Here is a 14,993-nt window from a genome sequence, read left to right as displayed (position 1 = left end):
TCGGGAGGCCAAGGCAGGAGAATCACTTGAACCCAGGAGACAGAGGTTGTGGTGAGCCGAGATTGTGCCATTGCATTCCAACCTGGACAACAAGAGCAAAACTCCGTCTCAAAAAATAAAATAAAGTAAAATAAAATGGAGTTACTATTGTTATTTTTATTATTACTAAACCTGCTCTAAGTTTACAGAGAGGACTGGGCATAGTAAAGCATTCTAGAGGCATTTGGTTTCTTTTCCACCACATGAAACAAGGTGTATAATTGCACCCATTTCTCATGACAGGGGTTACTCCTCCAGCTCAGGAGCTCTGAGGAAATCCTCTCCTTAGTCCCCAGAAATGCCAGTCCAGTTGACCAGTGGGCATGAAAGAGCTGAAAGTATGTTTGAGCCTTGCTCATTTAGGACCTCTTGCATTAACAAAATTTCATCTCATTTGTCACTTATCATTGGAAGACAAGGCCCTTTACAACCTGACCCATCCCATGCCCACTTTTCCAGCCTTGTTTCCTTCAAGAAAACCAGCTATCAGGCACGGTGACTAGGTGGCAGCCCCAGCCACTCCTGCCTCTTCCCCTGAAGAAGGCACTGGGTGATCAGCGTACCCAAGAGAAGCTAGGTACATTAGACATGGGGACCCTGGTGTCAGCCCTAGTTTTATATCTGTCACCTACTGGCTTGTGATTTGAGGCCATGATGTCATATACTCTGAGCTGGTCTCACTCTGTCAAATGGTGATGATGATAATTATTATAATAAACACCTCATCTGGTTTTTGTGAGGACTGAAGGAGGTAATAACCAGCACGTGGCATGGTGCCCTTCACACAGTCAACCTTTAACTACATTAGTTCTCACTCTGCCCTCCCCACCTCTCGTGCTCTGCTCTGTAAAAGTCTCTTACTTATTTCACCCTCTCCACCCACAAATTCAATGTCCAGCTTGGGGTCACAAGGAAAGTTTCTGGATGGCCAGGCACAGTGGCTCGTGCCTGTAATCACAGCATATTGGGAGGCCGAGGAGGGCAGATCACTTGAGGTCAGGAGTTCGAAACCAGCCTGGCCAATATGGTGAAACCCCATCTCCACTAAAAATACAAAAATTGGCGGGGTGTGGTGGCACATGCCTGTACTCCCAACTACTCAAGAGGCTGAGGCAGAAGAATAGCTTGAACCTGCGAGGTAGGCATTGCAGTGAGCTGAGATTGCTCCACTGCACTCCAGCCTGGGTGACAGAGTGAGGCTCTGCCAAAAAAAAAAAAAAATGCTGGACATGATGGCTCACACCTGTAATCCCAGCACTTTGGGAGGCCAAGGCAGGCGGACCACAAGGTTAGGAGTTCAAGGCCAGCCTGGGCAACATGGTGAAACCCCATCTCTACTAAAAATACAAAAATTAGCTGGGTATGGTGGTGCATGCCTGTAATTCCAGCTATTCTGGAGGCTGAGGCAGGAGAATCGCTTAAACCCAGGAAGCAGAGGTTGCAGTGAGCCGAGATTGTACCACTGCACTCCAGCCTGGACGACAGAGCAAGACTCACTCTCAGGAAAATAAAAATAAAAATAAAAGAAGGCATGTGGGCAATTTGGAAGAGGTTATCTGCCAAGCCTTGAGGCCTGCAAGGGCTGCAGGCAGCCAGTATAAGAGTCAGCAATACACCCAGAGAAGAAAGCCTGTGTTCTCACTAGGGGGAAGGAGGCCTGTGGTTACAGGCATCACAGAGTGATTCACCACCCAGAGGAAACCATGAGAGGCCTGTCAGTAGCCACCCAGAGCCTTCTTTTAAAAATCCTTGCAGGGTAAAAAAAATAGCAGGGATATCCTAAGAACAAGATAAAGAACAGTACGTGGGGACCTCTGGGGTGACTGAGGGACAACAGGCTTCTACTCACCCAAGACCAGTCGTCCAGCTCCCGGGCTCTGCTTCCAGCCCCAGTTCAGACACACCTGTTTCCCAGGGAGGGGGGAGGATAGATAGGGAACAGGAACAGGGAGTCCATGTGGCTGATCCCTGGACTTTCCTGGGGCACGTCCTCCTGGGCCAGCGAAAATAGAGTGAGCAGGGAAATGTGAGCCCACTGGGGAGTGGAAATTGAGACGGGGAGACACAGCTTCCCTGTGGGCAGCTTGCCCCTAGGCTGGTTTTCCTAGCCCAGGTGGGCCCAAGCCAGAGAGCTAACTTTCTCTGACCCCCAGACTCCAAGTCCAAGCAGCTGAACCTTAACATTTCACCATGAAAGGGGGACTGTCCCCACATATTGACAGCCTATTACGTGCTCTCATCCAATCCTTACAACAATGCTGTGAGGCAGTCATTCACTTTTCACAGCAAGAAGACTGAGGTTTATAGAGATAAAATGACTACAGATACTAGAGCCTAATGGTGAAGCTCATTTTTGGCATAAGCGCTATGACATCTGACTGTCTAGATTTGATTTTTATTTCCCTCCCCACCAAGATGGAGTCGTGCTCTGTCACCCAGGCTGCAGCGCAATGGTGCAATCTCGGCTCACTGCAACCTCCGCTTCCCAGGTTCAAGCGATTCTCCTGCCTCAGCCTCCCGAGTAACTGGGATTACAGGCAAGTGCCACCATGCCCAGTCAATTTTTGTATTTTTAGTAGAGATGGGGTTTCGCCATGTTGGCCAGGCTGGTCTCAAACTCTTGACCTCGTGATCTGCCCACCTCGGCCTCCCAAAGTGCTAGGATTCCAGGTATGATCCCAGCCTGTATTACAGCCACTGTACCCTGCTGATTTGATTTTTCTTTAAATAGAGATGGGGGGGTCTCACTTTGTTGCCAGAGCTGGTCCTAAACTGTTGGGCTCAAGCAGTCCTCCTGCCTCAGCCTCCCAAAGTGCTGGGATTACAGGCAAGAGCTACCATGCCCAGGCAACCATCTGGATTTGAATCCTAACTTTGCCATTATTACCTGTGTCACCCTTGCCAGGTTACTTAATCTCTCTATGCCTCCATTTTCTCATTTTTAAAATGGGGAAAAAAATATATATTTAGACCAGGCGTGGTGCCTCATGCCTGTAATCCCAGCACTTTGTGGGGCTGAGGCAAGAGGATCACTTGAGCTCAGGAGTTCAAGACCAGCCTGGGCAACATAATAAGACCCCTGCTTCTACAAAAAATAAAAATTAAAATTAACTAGCTGCGTGTGGTGGCCCATGCCTGTCTGTAATCCCAGCTGCTTGGGAGACTGAGATGGGAGGATCAGTTGAGCCCAGGAGGTTAAGGTTACAGTGAGCTGTAATTGCACCACTGCACTCCAGCCTGGGTGACAGCAACACACTGTATCAAAACAAACAAACAAACAAAATGCATATATTTAATAAAGTTCTTGAATAATAAGGTATGTTAATATACATAAAGTGTTTAGGACTGGTGCAAAAAAAGAACTCAGGAAGTACTGGCTCTTATTATGACTATTTAGGAGGGATTAGAGCCATTCATCAAGAACAGAGATTCCAATATTCTGCCTTTCATCGGGCCCTTCTGCACCCACTCATAAACTCCCACTTTCTGAAGGCTCCCCACCTTTGCCCTCCCATCAACCCAGAGCTGACCTCCTCTTGGTACCCACTCCACCAAGACTGAGTAGTCTTCACTGCTCTGCCCTGGGCTGGGAGTTCCTTACACCTGCCAGATAAATCCCAGAGAGGCCAGGCGCAGTGGCTCACACCTGTGGTCCCAGCACTTTGGGAGGTTGAGGCAGGCAGATCATGAGGTCAGGAGTTCAAGACCAGCCTAGTCAATATGATGAAACCCCATCTCTGCTAAAAATATTTAAAAAATTAGCCAGGCGTGGTGGCATGCACCTGTAGTCCCAGCTACTTGGAAGGCTGAGGCAGAAAAATCGCTTGAACCTGGAAGGTGGAGGTTGTAGTGAGCTGAGATCGTGCCACTGCACTCCAGCCTGGATGGCAGAGAGAGACTCTGTCTCAAAAAAAAAAAAAAAAAAATCCCAGAGAAAGGCCCCATCCATGGGCTGGATGCTCACTGCCTGGACTCTAGAGAGCAGGTGCCTGTGATCCAAACAGAGGATGTTAGAGGGACATGCATACTGAAGCAGTGTCTGTCATCCATTCATTCATCAGATGTTTATGATGTGCCGGACCCTGGGTTAAGTACTGAGAAGGCAGTGGTGAACAAAAAGGAGCCCTGCCTTCATGGCTCTTACCATTTAGGCAGCCACAGCAATAATAAACAAGCAATGATTTAATTTTGAAAGGAAACCAGGCCTGGAAGGTGACTTGGGAACCAGGAACCCAGGCATGACACAGAAATGGGAGGGAAGGGTTCTCAGGAGCCCCAGCCTGGGAGGGTGTTAGTTCCTCCTTGAGAGCTCGGCTGCACCCAGCCTGGGGTGTGGGGAGGTCTCTGCGGGCACCTAAATCTTCACTCTACATGCTAAGGTTATTCCGGGGTTGGTTTGCTGTCTCTTGTTTCCCCAGACAGCACAGTAGAGCCTCCTGCCTCCCTCCCTCCCCACCCTTCCAGACCGAGGCTATTTATTCCTAGTGACAAGCCTGAGGATCCCAGGGGGGTGGCCTCAAGGACCTGGAGGGGCCTCGTGTCCCTAGCAGGCGCCAGTCCTTCCTCACGGACACAGGGAGGAAGCCAGAGGCTCAGACACTGCAGAGGTCCCCTCTCCTCTCTTCCACCACCCCTGCAGCGCCCCATCTTCTCACACTCCTCGCACCCCTCCCTAGAAGCCCAAAGATCATGGGGCCAAGGATTAGGGTCTCCCCCGAGCTTCAAAGGTCAAAACTGTTCCTGGGCACTGAACCCAGGCAAGGCAGGACTTCTCAGTGTCAGGAGGCCGCTGGAGGTGGGGAGGTGGTTACCCCTGTTTTTGCCACTCAAAGTTGTGGAATAAAACCCTTTGAAGGTCAAGGCCCTATGGTAGGGAGGGGTCCTCTCTTTGCCCCATGTTTTCAGAGAACACCTTGGTGCCCGCTGACAGGCTTAAGACAGCAGAGTCAAAACCTCCTCCTCCAGCCTGGATTAAGGCCGGGCTGAGTGTCACCCCTAGGGGTAAGGTTGTGGGGGCGGAGATCCGAGGAGGTCAGAAGACTCTTCCCCAATGGACTGTGGTCTGCGGGGTCTGGTGCCGCCGGCCTGAGATGGAATACAGCAGTCTCCCTCTGGCAGCTGGGGATGGGGGTGGGAGGGGAGGACAGCAGCGGCTGCGGGGAGGGGACAGGGGCGGGGTCCCGGCCGCCCGAAGGTTGGGAGAGCCAGGTTAGGCCAGGCGGGAGGAGGGGGCCGGGCCGGCAGGGAGGTGGGGGCGGGGTCTGGCCCCCGTGGCGGGCTGGGGGACCGGGGGCGGGGTCCGGGCGGGGCGGGCCGGCGCTCACTTCCTCGGGGAGGGGTTGGGGCCGCGCTCCCACTCGCCCACACGGTCCGTCTGCAGTCGGCAGCCTCGCCGGCGACTCGCTCGGCCCCCGCTCGGCCCCCGCTCGGCCCGGCCCGCAGGTAGGAGCCACCGAGGGACGCGGCGCCCGGTTCCCGGCCCCGCCCGCGCCGCGCGCGCCCCGCTCCCGCCGCCCGCCGCCCGCTTCGAGGTGAGCGCCCCGCCGACCCCGGCTCCCAGCCCTGGCCGTCCTCCCCCGCGCCCAGGCCGGGGAGCGAGCGGACCCGCGGAGGGCTGAGGCCAGCAGCGGCCCCGGCCCCCGTCCCCACCGGGCTCTGGTCGCGGGCGCCCGGGACACGCCGAGCCCGGGAGAGCGCCCGCCCGGACTGGACCCCTCCGGGCTGCCCGGCGGGGCGGGGGCGGGGGCGGCAGCGAGAGTTGGGCAGGGGAGGGGGGCTAAGTTTGAAATAGAAAAAACCAGAGAGAGACAGACAGACCGAGCAGGAGCGCTGGAGAAACTGAGGTTCTCGGAAAGCCTGGTGGAGCGAGAGATCGAGACAGGCAGGGACTCGAGGCGCAGGAGGCTACCGAGATCATTGAAACAAGGACACACTGGGCGTATGGAGTTACCGGTGGACAGACCCGAGGCATGGGGGCCGTCCCAGGCTTTGTGGAGCATTATCAGAAAAAGCTTACGTAGAACCCCAGCAAACACATTGCTAGGGCCCTTCTCTGGGCCTTGGAGGTGCCCTGCAGCGTGGGTGTCAGTGGCTTCATGCTGAGTCTGCTCTCTGAGGCCTGCAGAGACACCGAGAGACTCAAGACAGAGACATTCAGGTATGCAGAGATGGCGAAAGAGACCTGGATGCAGAGACAGAGAAAGGGAGGTGGTGGGCATTGAGACATTCAGTCATGTAGACAAGAAGAGACCAAGACTTGAGATCCACAGAGGCATGGGCCCCCGGGGGGACAGCCAGTCAAGATACAGGGCCGTCCAAAACCTAAAGACAGCCGCTGAAGTGTGCCCACACTGAGATGCTGAGTGGAGCAGAGACAGAGACTTATTGGAGGCAGAGGAACCTAGGTGGGCTGACAGCTTCCAAGACAGCCCCTGACATACCCAGGCCTGAACCAATGGGGAAACAGAAACTCTGAGCCCACTGATCCCCCAGGAGGCAGAGGCCCTAAGACAGTAAGTTCGAGATGAACAAGAGCCCCATGCATACACACAGCCACCAAGACAGCCCCAACTTATTTTTAAACTCAAATCTTGGACGGGCTGCCTCAGCCCTGGGGGACCGGGGTGAATGAACTGTTCCTCTCCTGTCCCCAGAGCAGCTGCGGGATCCTGCTCCCCAACCCCCTTCCCTAAACTTCTCTGACTTTCAGGCCCCATGGGGGAGAGCAGAGCTTGGGGTTGGTGCCTGGTTGCAGAGGGTGAGGGTTGGGGGAGTTGAATTTCTCCCTTCAAGTCTCCTGTTGGCTTCTAGAAGGTGGGGGAGGGGTCTGTTCTGATCCTGACTCACAGCTGTGGGACCTGGCCAGGGTCCTCCTGGACAGTGGGTGTGTTGGGGGTGGGGGACAGAAGGGTTAAATGGTTGACATGGGTCATTGGAAAGGCTTCTGTGTGCCTTCCAATCACAGGGCTAGCAGCTGGGGAGAAGAGCCAGGCTCTGTTGCATCTCCTGTCACCCTGCCCTTAAATAAGCTGACCATCTCCTTCATCACCAGGGCAGCATTTTTAGGGAGAGAGCAGAGCTCTGGGCTGGGAGGCAGGGATTGATACCTGAGTGATCTTGGGCATGACCCTGCTCTTTTCCTGCCCTCCTTGTGCTCAATTGTAAAATGGGGATGATACTCTGTCCTTCCTGCGTTTTGTGAGATCTGATGAGATGGGATAGGCATGGACTTTGCGAGTGGCAAAGCAGCATCAGGTGTCTAACACCCGTGGACCTGTGTGAGAGAACTGAGAGTCATGCTTACTAGAGACAGGCTGACCAGGCTGGAGTGACCAGGACACTGTCCCCACTGGTGTCTTCCGTAAGCCCCATGGGCCTGGGGCCTCCTGTTCTCTCTCTCGGCCTACACTGAGAATGTCCAGGTCAAATTTCAGAACAGGCTGGGCACAGTGGCTCATGCCTGTAACCCCAGCACTTTGGGAGGCTGAGGCTGGAGGATCACTTGAGGCCAGGAGTTAAAAGACCAGCCTGGGCAACATAGTGAGACACCCATCTCTATAAAAAATAGAAAAACCTAGCTGAGCATGGTGGCACATGGCTGTAGTCCCAACTACTCAGGCTGAGGCAGGTGGCTTGCTTGAACCCAGAAGTTACTTTTTTGTTTTTTGAGACAGAATTTTGCTCCTGTCGACCAGGCTGGAGTGCAATGACACAATCTCGCCTCACTGCAATTTACGCCTCTAGGGTTCAAGCAGTTCTCCTGCCTCAGCCTCCCGAGTAGCTGTGATTACGGGAGCCCACCACCATGCCCTGTTAATTTTTGTCTTTTTAGTAGAGATAGAGTTTCACCATGTTGACCAGCTAGTCTTGAACTCCTGACCTCAGGTGATCCACCCACTTTGGCCTCCCAAAGTGCTGGGATTACAGGCGTGAGCCACCTCACCTGGCCAAGCTCAGAAGTTTGAGGCTTCTGTGAGCCACGATTGTGCCACTGCACTCCAGCCCTAGCAACAGAGTGAGACTCCAACTCAAAAAAAAAAAAAAAAAAAAAAAAACGCCGAGCCAGGCTGGCCAATATGGCAAAACTCTGTCTCTACTAAAAATACAAAAATTAGCTGGGCATGGTGGTGTGCTCCTGTAATCCTAGCTACTCCAGAGGCTGAGGCAGGAGAATCGCTTGAATCCTGGAGGCGGAGATTGCAGTGAGCCAAGATCGAATTACTGCACTCCAGTCTGGGTGATAGAGTGAGACCCTGTCTAAAAAAAAAAAAAAAAAAAAAAAAAATCTGGGCTGGGTGTGGTGACTCACGCTTGTAGTCCCAGCACTTTAGCCAAGGGAAGCCAGGGCAAGAGGATAGCTTGAGCCCAGAAGTTTGAGACCAGCCTGGGTAACATATTGAGACCCCATCTCTATTTAAAAATTCCAGTCCTGGCCAGGCGCAGTGGCTCACACCTGTAATTCCAGCACTTTGGAAGGCCGAGGTGAGCAGACCACAAGGTCAAGAGATTGAGACTATCCTGGCTAATATGGTAAAAACCCTCTCTACTAAAAATGCAAAAATTAGCTGCGTCTGGTGGTGCACGCCTGTAGTCCCAGCTACTCGGGAGGCTGAGGCAGGAGAATCGCTTGAACCCGGGAGGCGGAGGTTACAGTGAGCTGAGATCGCGCCACTGCACTCCAGCCTGGGCAACAGAGCAAGGCTCTGTCTCAAAAAAAAAAAAAAAAATTCCAGTTTAGCTCCTTGATCCAGACCTGCTTGTGAAACTGTTATCTGGCCGCAGTATGAGAAGGACGCTAATAGGAAAAATACTGATAGCTACCATTTTCTGAATATTTATTATCTACCAGGTGCTTTACAGTTATCATCACATTTAAGCCTGACAACAACCTTAGGAGGTAAGAAGTAGTAGTATCTCATGTAATTAGATAGGAAAACAAGCTTAGGGAGCTTAAAACAAGCTTAAGTGACTTGCCCAAGGTCACCCAGTTAGTAAGCGTAGGAGCTGGGATTCAAACCTTGCAGCGTGAGCCACTCCACACACCACAGCCAGTTACGCAGTCATTCTGAGCTCCAGAAGCTTCCCTGGGAGGGGCCTTGTCGGGGGAGATTGTTGGGGGTGCAGGGATTGAGAGCCATCTGTAGAGGAGCAGTCTCCCCCAAGCCCTGCCCTACTGCCAGCCAGGAAGGAATACAAGGCTGGCTCCCTTCAGTCCCCTCAGTCCCCAGCCTTGCCAGGGAAAAGGGCGGGGAGAGGGGTATGGGCAGAGACAGGTGGGCCTTGATGGTGCCCTTCACTCTGTCCTCATCAGAGCCCAGCTGGATAGACTAGGACATTGGGGGATTCTGGGAAGGAAATAGAAGCCGTGCCCATACCCTATTTGGGTTACCCTGGTCTCGGAGTGCTGACTGTCTCTCAGGGGGTGGACCCAGGGCTAGCCTGGGCCTGAGACGGTGGCAGCCACAGTGGGCCAAGCCAAGAAGGAAGGAAGAGGCCCAGGCACCCCCTGTGGACACATTCCACCTGTGTGGCCCCCTGCTGCCCTGTGGCTGACAGCCCAGGCAATCCTCAGATGTTGGGCCGGAGGAAACCTGGGTCTGAGTGGCAGGAAAGGGACTGAGAAGGAGGAGTATCTTCTCTACCCTACGCCATAGCCCCCACCCCAGGGGTCCCAGCTCTAAAGACCCTGGCTCCTGATGGCGTCATGCCCTGGCCTGGGGTGCAAGCTTATTATTGTCCCATTGCACAGAGGCTTGATGTATGGAGAGTCAGGCCTCCAAGCTAGGGGCATCTGCTGGTGCCTGGAGTCTGAACTTCAAGCCAGAGCAGCGCTTGTCAAGAATGTTGAGCTGGGGGTGGATGAGAAAAGGAGGACTTTTCGTTCAGCTTGAGCCAGGGCAGGCCCTGGTGACTGCCAGTCACCGGGGGCTTGTGGAAGAGTGGGTTGGTGAATTCCTTTGTATGTCCCTGTAACCTCCCCGGGCTCATCCACAGCTGTGAGAACATCCCCTTCCTATGGGTCCTGGTGGGTCCTCTCCATACCCCAGGATCCCAGCCCTTAGAGAGCAGGCTTCATGATGGAGGAGAGCAGGGGTGGAAGCTCTGACTTTGGGGCTAGAGACTGGAATTGGGGGCAGTAGAAAGGTCTGGGAACCCCACTTCCCTACCGCTCCACTCCCCGGGCTCCTGTTCCAGAGGCAGCTGTGTGGATGACCTCATCCCGCAAACATGCTTTGTTCCTGAGAAAATGGAAAGTGTCTGAGGTTTGGTGGGGGGCTGGGTGTCTCCAGCAGCAGCTCTCAGGGCTCCCCCTTGTCCTACCCCCCCCCCACCCAAGATGGGGCCTGACTGGGGAGAAAATGTCTTCACTGGCTCTTGCTCTCTCTCCTTTCAGCTCCCTAGTCCCAAATCCTGAGAAATCAGAAAAGGTGGGAAAGACTATCTCTCCCAGAGGCAGTGGGAGGGAAATCATGACCCCAGGGGATGGAAAGATCCTGGGGTTTTTGCCAGCTGCTAGCAAGAGGTGGCAGGGGCACACTGCACTCTCAGTCTGTCTCCAGTTCCCCTCTGCCTCCTGCGACACTTCATTTTCCCTTTTTCTCCCCATTGCTGGCAGAACCTGACATCTGGCCATCTGTGCTGCCACAGCTGCTGCAGATGTTTGAGGCCAAGGCTGTCCAAGCTGGTGTGACCAGAGACACAGCAGGGGTGGGAGGATGAGGGCAGAGGGTCTAGCTGGGGAGGCCTGGCTGTGTCCAGCTTGCAGGATTTCCTTCCTGCTTGAGCCTAAGCTGAGCCTCTGAAGTTCCCCTTGCTTGGCTGATTCTCCGGGAGGGAAGGCCCAAATCTCTCACACTGGCCTCCTCCACCATTCATCAATCCAGCATCTCTCTAGCATTCCATTGTTTTCTGGATCAGGAGGGGCCGAGAACAGCCCGTTCCCATCTCTCAGTTCTGTACTCCAGAGCTCTGGATAAGGGTTCCTTTATCCATATTCCTAAGGTCCCTTCCTGGGAGTCAAGAGAGGGCTCCCTGCCCCTGCTTCTCCCACGCTGGGGACAGTCGGGACAGTGGAGGCTAAACGCTGGCTGGGGCAGGAAATGAGTCACTGACCCAGGAAAAGCCCCCTCCCCCTAGATCTGCTAGGGCCTAGATAAGAAAACAACTTCTGCTTCCTGGTTTTTTCCTGACCTCTTCCTACCCCCAGTTAAATACAGAAAGAAATATGCAGAACTCCTGGTTTCCTGGAAGCACCCCTTCCCCATCCCCACCTACTCTGAACCGGCATTTCCTATGCCAGGTCTCTTGCTGTGTTTTGAATGCAGAGGGCTCTTTGCCAGGAGCCAAGCCACAGCCCCTCTACGTGACCCCAGTTCCACCTTGTGCTCCCCACAGGGTTCTCTCCCCTTGCCACCATGAGCGAGTCATTTGACTGTGCAAAATGCAGCGAGTCCCTGTATGGACGCAAGTACATCCAGACAGACAGCGGCCCCTACTGTGTGCCCTGCTATGACAATACCTTTGCCAACACCTGTGCTGAGTGCCAGCAGCTTATTGGGCATGACTCGAGGGTAAGGAGAGGACCAGGCTGGGCAGGAGGTGGATGGTGACCGGAGGAAGGGGGCAAAGGATGGATCCACCAGGCCTGGGTGCCAGTGTCCCCACTGTGTTCCCCACAGGAGCTGTTCTATGAAGACCGCCACTTCCACGAGGGCTGCTTCCGCTGCTGCCGCTGCCAGCGCTCACTAGCCGATGAACCCTTCACCTGCCAGGACAGTGAGCTGCTCTGCAATGACTGCTACTGCAGTGCGTTTTCCTCACAGTGCTCCGCCTGTGGGGAAACTGTCATGCCTGGTATGTCTCCAAGGGGCTTATCTTGTGTGAGAACTGGCATGCCTGGCATCTGCGTAGGGTCTTGGCATGTGTCTGTCTCATACATGGAGACTTGGTCTGTGTAAAGACCTACACACACACCACGTTTCTGGAAATTTAGTGTATGCAGGATCAGTTTGCCTGGTCTCCTGGGAGCTCACTATGTGCCGGCAGGTTGATGCATTTGATACATACTTGGAGGCTTAGCATGTGTGAATATCTGCATGTTTGGTACACATAGGTGCTAGAGGTGTGCTGAGACTGTCAGGGGTCCCCCTCCCCACTTGCTCGGTACATTGGGTCTTAGCATGTGCAGAGGCAGGTAAACAGAGGGCTTAACGTGTGGGGACCTGCATGCCTAACAGAAATGTTGGGACTCAGAACATATGGAGAATGGTGTGCTGAGGAGATGCGAGGGCTTAGCATGTACTGAATCTGTCATGCCCAGGGCATTAGGACTTTGTGTGGGCAGATACTTACTTGCCTGGCACATGTTCCCGTGTGAGTGCTGAAACCATCACATCTGTTATATGAAGGCTTAGCGCATAGTGAGACTTCATGACTGTTACATGGAGGCTTGCTGTGTACTGAAATAGTCATATCTGGGACATATAGGGGCTTAACATATGCCAAAATCCTCATGTCTAGTGCGTGCTGAGCCATCATATCTGGTGTCTGGGGAGAGGTTAGCATGTGTAATGTACATGGTGGGGGTCTTGCTGCATGTGCATGGATGTCATCCTGCTCAGGCTGTGAGAGCAGTGGAGACTCCGGGGAAGTAACAGAGCGTGACCCTCAGGAGCGTGGGACACAGCCTCTGAGTGGAACCCCTGTTTCCCACAGGTTCCCGGAAGCTGGAGTACGGAGGCCAGACGTGGCATGAGCACTGCTTCCTGTGCAGTGGCTGCGAGCAGCCGCTGGGCTCCCGTTCTTTTGTGCCTGACAAGGGTGCTCACTACTGCGTGCCATGCTATGAGAACAAGTTTGCTCCTCGCTGCGCCCGCTGCAGCAAGGTGGGGGCTGGGCCAGCCAGGTGGGGGTGAGTAAGGCCCGTTGTGGGGTGGGAATCACCACTCATATCTACTAATGGATGCTGCCCCCACAGACGCTGACACAGGGTGGAGTGACATACCGTGATCAGCCCTGGCATCGGGAATGTCTGGTCTGTACTGGGTGCCAGACGCCCCTGGCAGGGCAGCAGTTCACCTCCCGGGATGAAGATCCCTACTGTGTGGCCTGTTTTGGAGAACTCTTTGCACCTAAGTGCAGCAGCTGCAAGCTCCCCATCGTAGGTGGGACAAGGGTCAAAGAACGGAGCGGGTAGGGTGCAGGCAAGGGAGTGGGATGTGGTATTGGGCGAGGTTGAGGGCCAGACCATCCCCAGATCTGCAGAGCTAACTTCCAGCCTCCCTCCAGGACTCGGTGGAGGCAAGTATGTGTCCTTTGAAGACCGACACTGGCACCACAACTGCTTCTCCTGCGCCCGCTGCTCCACCTCCCTGGTGGGCCAAGGCTTCGTGCCGGATGGAGACCAAGTGCTCTGCCAGGGCTGCAGCCAGGCAGGGCCCTGAACCAGGGCTTCTGCACCCAGGCTTTCCAGTACCACTGCCCCAGGACTGTAGCTCCTCTTCTAAACCACCTCTGGGACCCAGCCCCTCCCCAACGTGGGTCTCTCTCTGGGCTCCGGGATTGTCTCCCCACTCCAGCATCTCCAAACTGGTGCTCCCTGAGCCAGGCCCCCAAACCTGGGCTCTTATGGAGCCTCCATGAGTCAAGCCCCCTCCCCACACCTGGACTCCAGAACTCAGCCCTCTGCCCTGCAGTCTGGGTTCCCAGACTGAGTCCTCTCCCCCAGTCAGGGCTCTAGACTCCAGCCCTCCAAACCTGGACTCTGGGACCTAGGCCTCCTTAAAGCTAGACTTCTCTTTATAGATTTTAGGTCTCCTATGGATGCCTGAGAAGTCCTCAAAAGTGACTGTTCCCAGGCTCGACCCACCCCACCCCAACCCCCGGGGCTGAGGCTGGCTGTGGGGGCAGCAGATCAGGGGCCCACTGGTTAGGGGGCTCTAGGGGACAGGGTGCTGCCTGGCCTGTGTCCACCGAGTGTCTCCTCATTTTATTTCAGCTCCATTTTGCCCAGAGATGGGCAGAGGGGTGAGATTGGCTCACCCTCCTTCTAGATTCTGCAATAAAGCGGTGTGAGGAAGCAGGGCCTCTGTGTGTGTGTTCAGGTTATAGAGGGGAAGGAAGGGTTTTTGCAGACTGGGAGGCTCAGAATCTCTTCTAGACTTCATCCTTGCAGGGCGGAGGGAGGGGGGCCAGGCCACGAGTGGGAAGTCTCTCCCTAGGAAGGGGATCCCCGCCACAGCTACTGTCCCTCTGGAGCTGGGCCTGCCTCCCTGCTGGCAGAGGGCTTTTTCCTCCATGTAGGGAAGGGAGGGGTTTGGGGGAGGTTCCAAACGAAAGCTAGGGTGGCGGTGGGGTTCCTTAATTGGCTGGTGCAAATCATCCCCTCCACCAGCAGCCCTGCCCAAATCCCGCAGAGCCAGGACCCGGTTCTGATCCCCAGTCTGGGCCCAGACCCTCTCAGCCCCCTTCCCCCTCTTCCCAAGGATTAGCGGGGGCGGCCCGGGATCCGCTCGCGCCGCACGTTTTTTGCCAAAAAAGGAAAGGATGCAGCTGCACATGCCGCGGGAACATCTGGATCCGATTCCCGGCATGAATGGGTCACGCCCCGTCCCCCGTCTCACCACCCCCAACAGTAATTCAAGTCCAGGGTGGAGGCGGGAATGAGCGAGGGGGGCTGTCCCCCAGAGTGAGGAGATGGGCGGGGCGACACTCCCCACTCCTGACGTCCGACGCCCCGGTCCCTGACCCTGGCAGCAGCGGTCTGGGCTCCGCGTCCGACTGTCGACTGTTGGGGCAGGTACGCGCACACACAGTGGTGCCCGCAGCCGCCTGCGGTGGGGCCCGGCCTTGGGCGGGGAGGGGCCCCTCGGCGCCCTGGATGGGAGGGGCCCCTCCGGCCTGGCGGAAACCGCGAGATTGTATGTATCTCATATTAAATCCTCCCCGAAGTCCTG

General features: G+C 55.0%; 1 protein-coding gene across 2 annotated transcripts; it reads left to right on the top strand.

Moving 5' to 3' along the window:
• The first annotated feature begins 5,394 nt into the window (after positions 1-5,394).
• Positions 5,395-14,121, top strand: FHL3 (four and a half LIM domains 3). Of its 2 annotated transcripts, none has more exons than XM_021677126.2 (6): positions 5,395-5,570; positions 11,434-11,609; positions 11,718-11,892; positions 12,754-12,923; positions 13,016-13,202; positions 13,327-14,121. In XM_021677126.2, exons 2-6 carry the CDS (start codon positions 11,454-11,456, stop codon positions 13,479-13,481), a joined length of 843 nt encoding a protein of 280 aa, XP_021532801.1. In that variant the 5' UTR covers positions 5,395-5,570; positions 11,434-11,453; the 3' UTR covers positions 13,482-14,121. The 2 variants fall into 2 exon arrangements, with proteins under 2 accessions (XP_021532801.1, XP_012294533.1); XM_012439110.3 differs by lacking the exon at positions 5,395-5,570 and adding an exon at positions 5,807-6,196.
• The last annotated feature ends 872 nt before the right edge of the window (positions 14,122-14,993 follow it).

The sequence above is a fragment of the Aotus nancymaae genome, unplaced genomic scaffold (assembly GCF_030222135.1).
Source record: "Aotus nancymaae isolate 86718 unplaced genomic scaffold, 86718_ANA_hifiasm-v0.15.2.pri h1tg000007l, whole genome shotgun sequence".
Lineage (NCBI taxonomy): Eukaryota > Metazoa > Chordata > Mammalia > Primates > Aotidae > Aotus > Aotus nancymaae.
The sequence above is the reverse complement of the archived record's forward strand: the minus strand, read 5'-3'. Positions and strand labels throughout refer to the sequence as shown.

What these genes read in the sequence shown, in the direction of transcription:
- FHL3 (XM_021677126.2), top strand. Translation starts at nt 11,454, where the DNA reads ATGAGCGAGTCATTTGACTGTGCAAAATGCAGCGAGTCCCTGTATGGA. An exon ending in TTATTGGGCATGACTCGAGG is followed by an intron (nt 11,610 to 11,717) that starts GTAAGGAGAGGA and finishes TGTTCCCCACAG; the next exon opens with GAGCTGTTCTATGAAGACCG. An exon ending in CTGCAAGCTCCCCATCGTAG is followed by an intron (nt 13,203 to 13,326) that starts GTGGGACAAGGG and finishes GCCTCCCTCCAG; the next exon opens with GACTCGGTGGAGGCAAGTAT.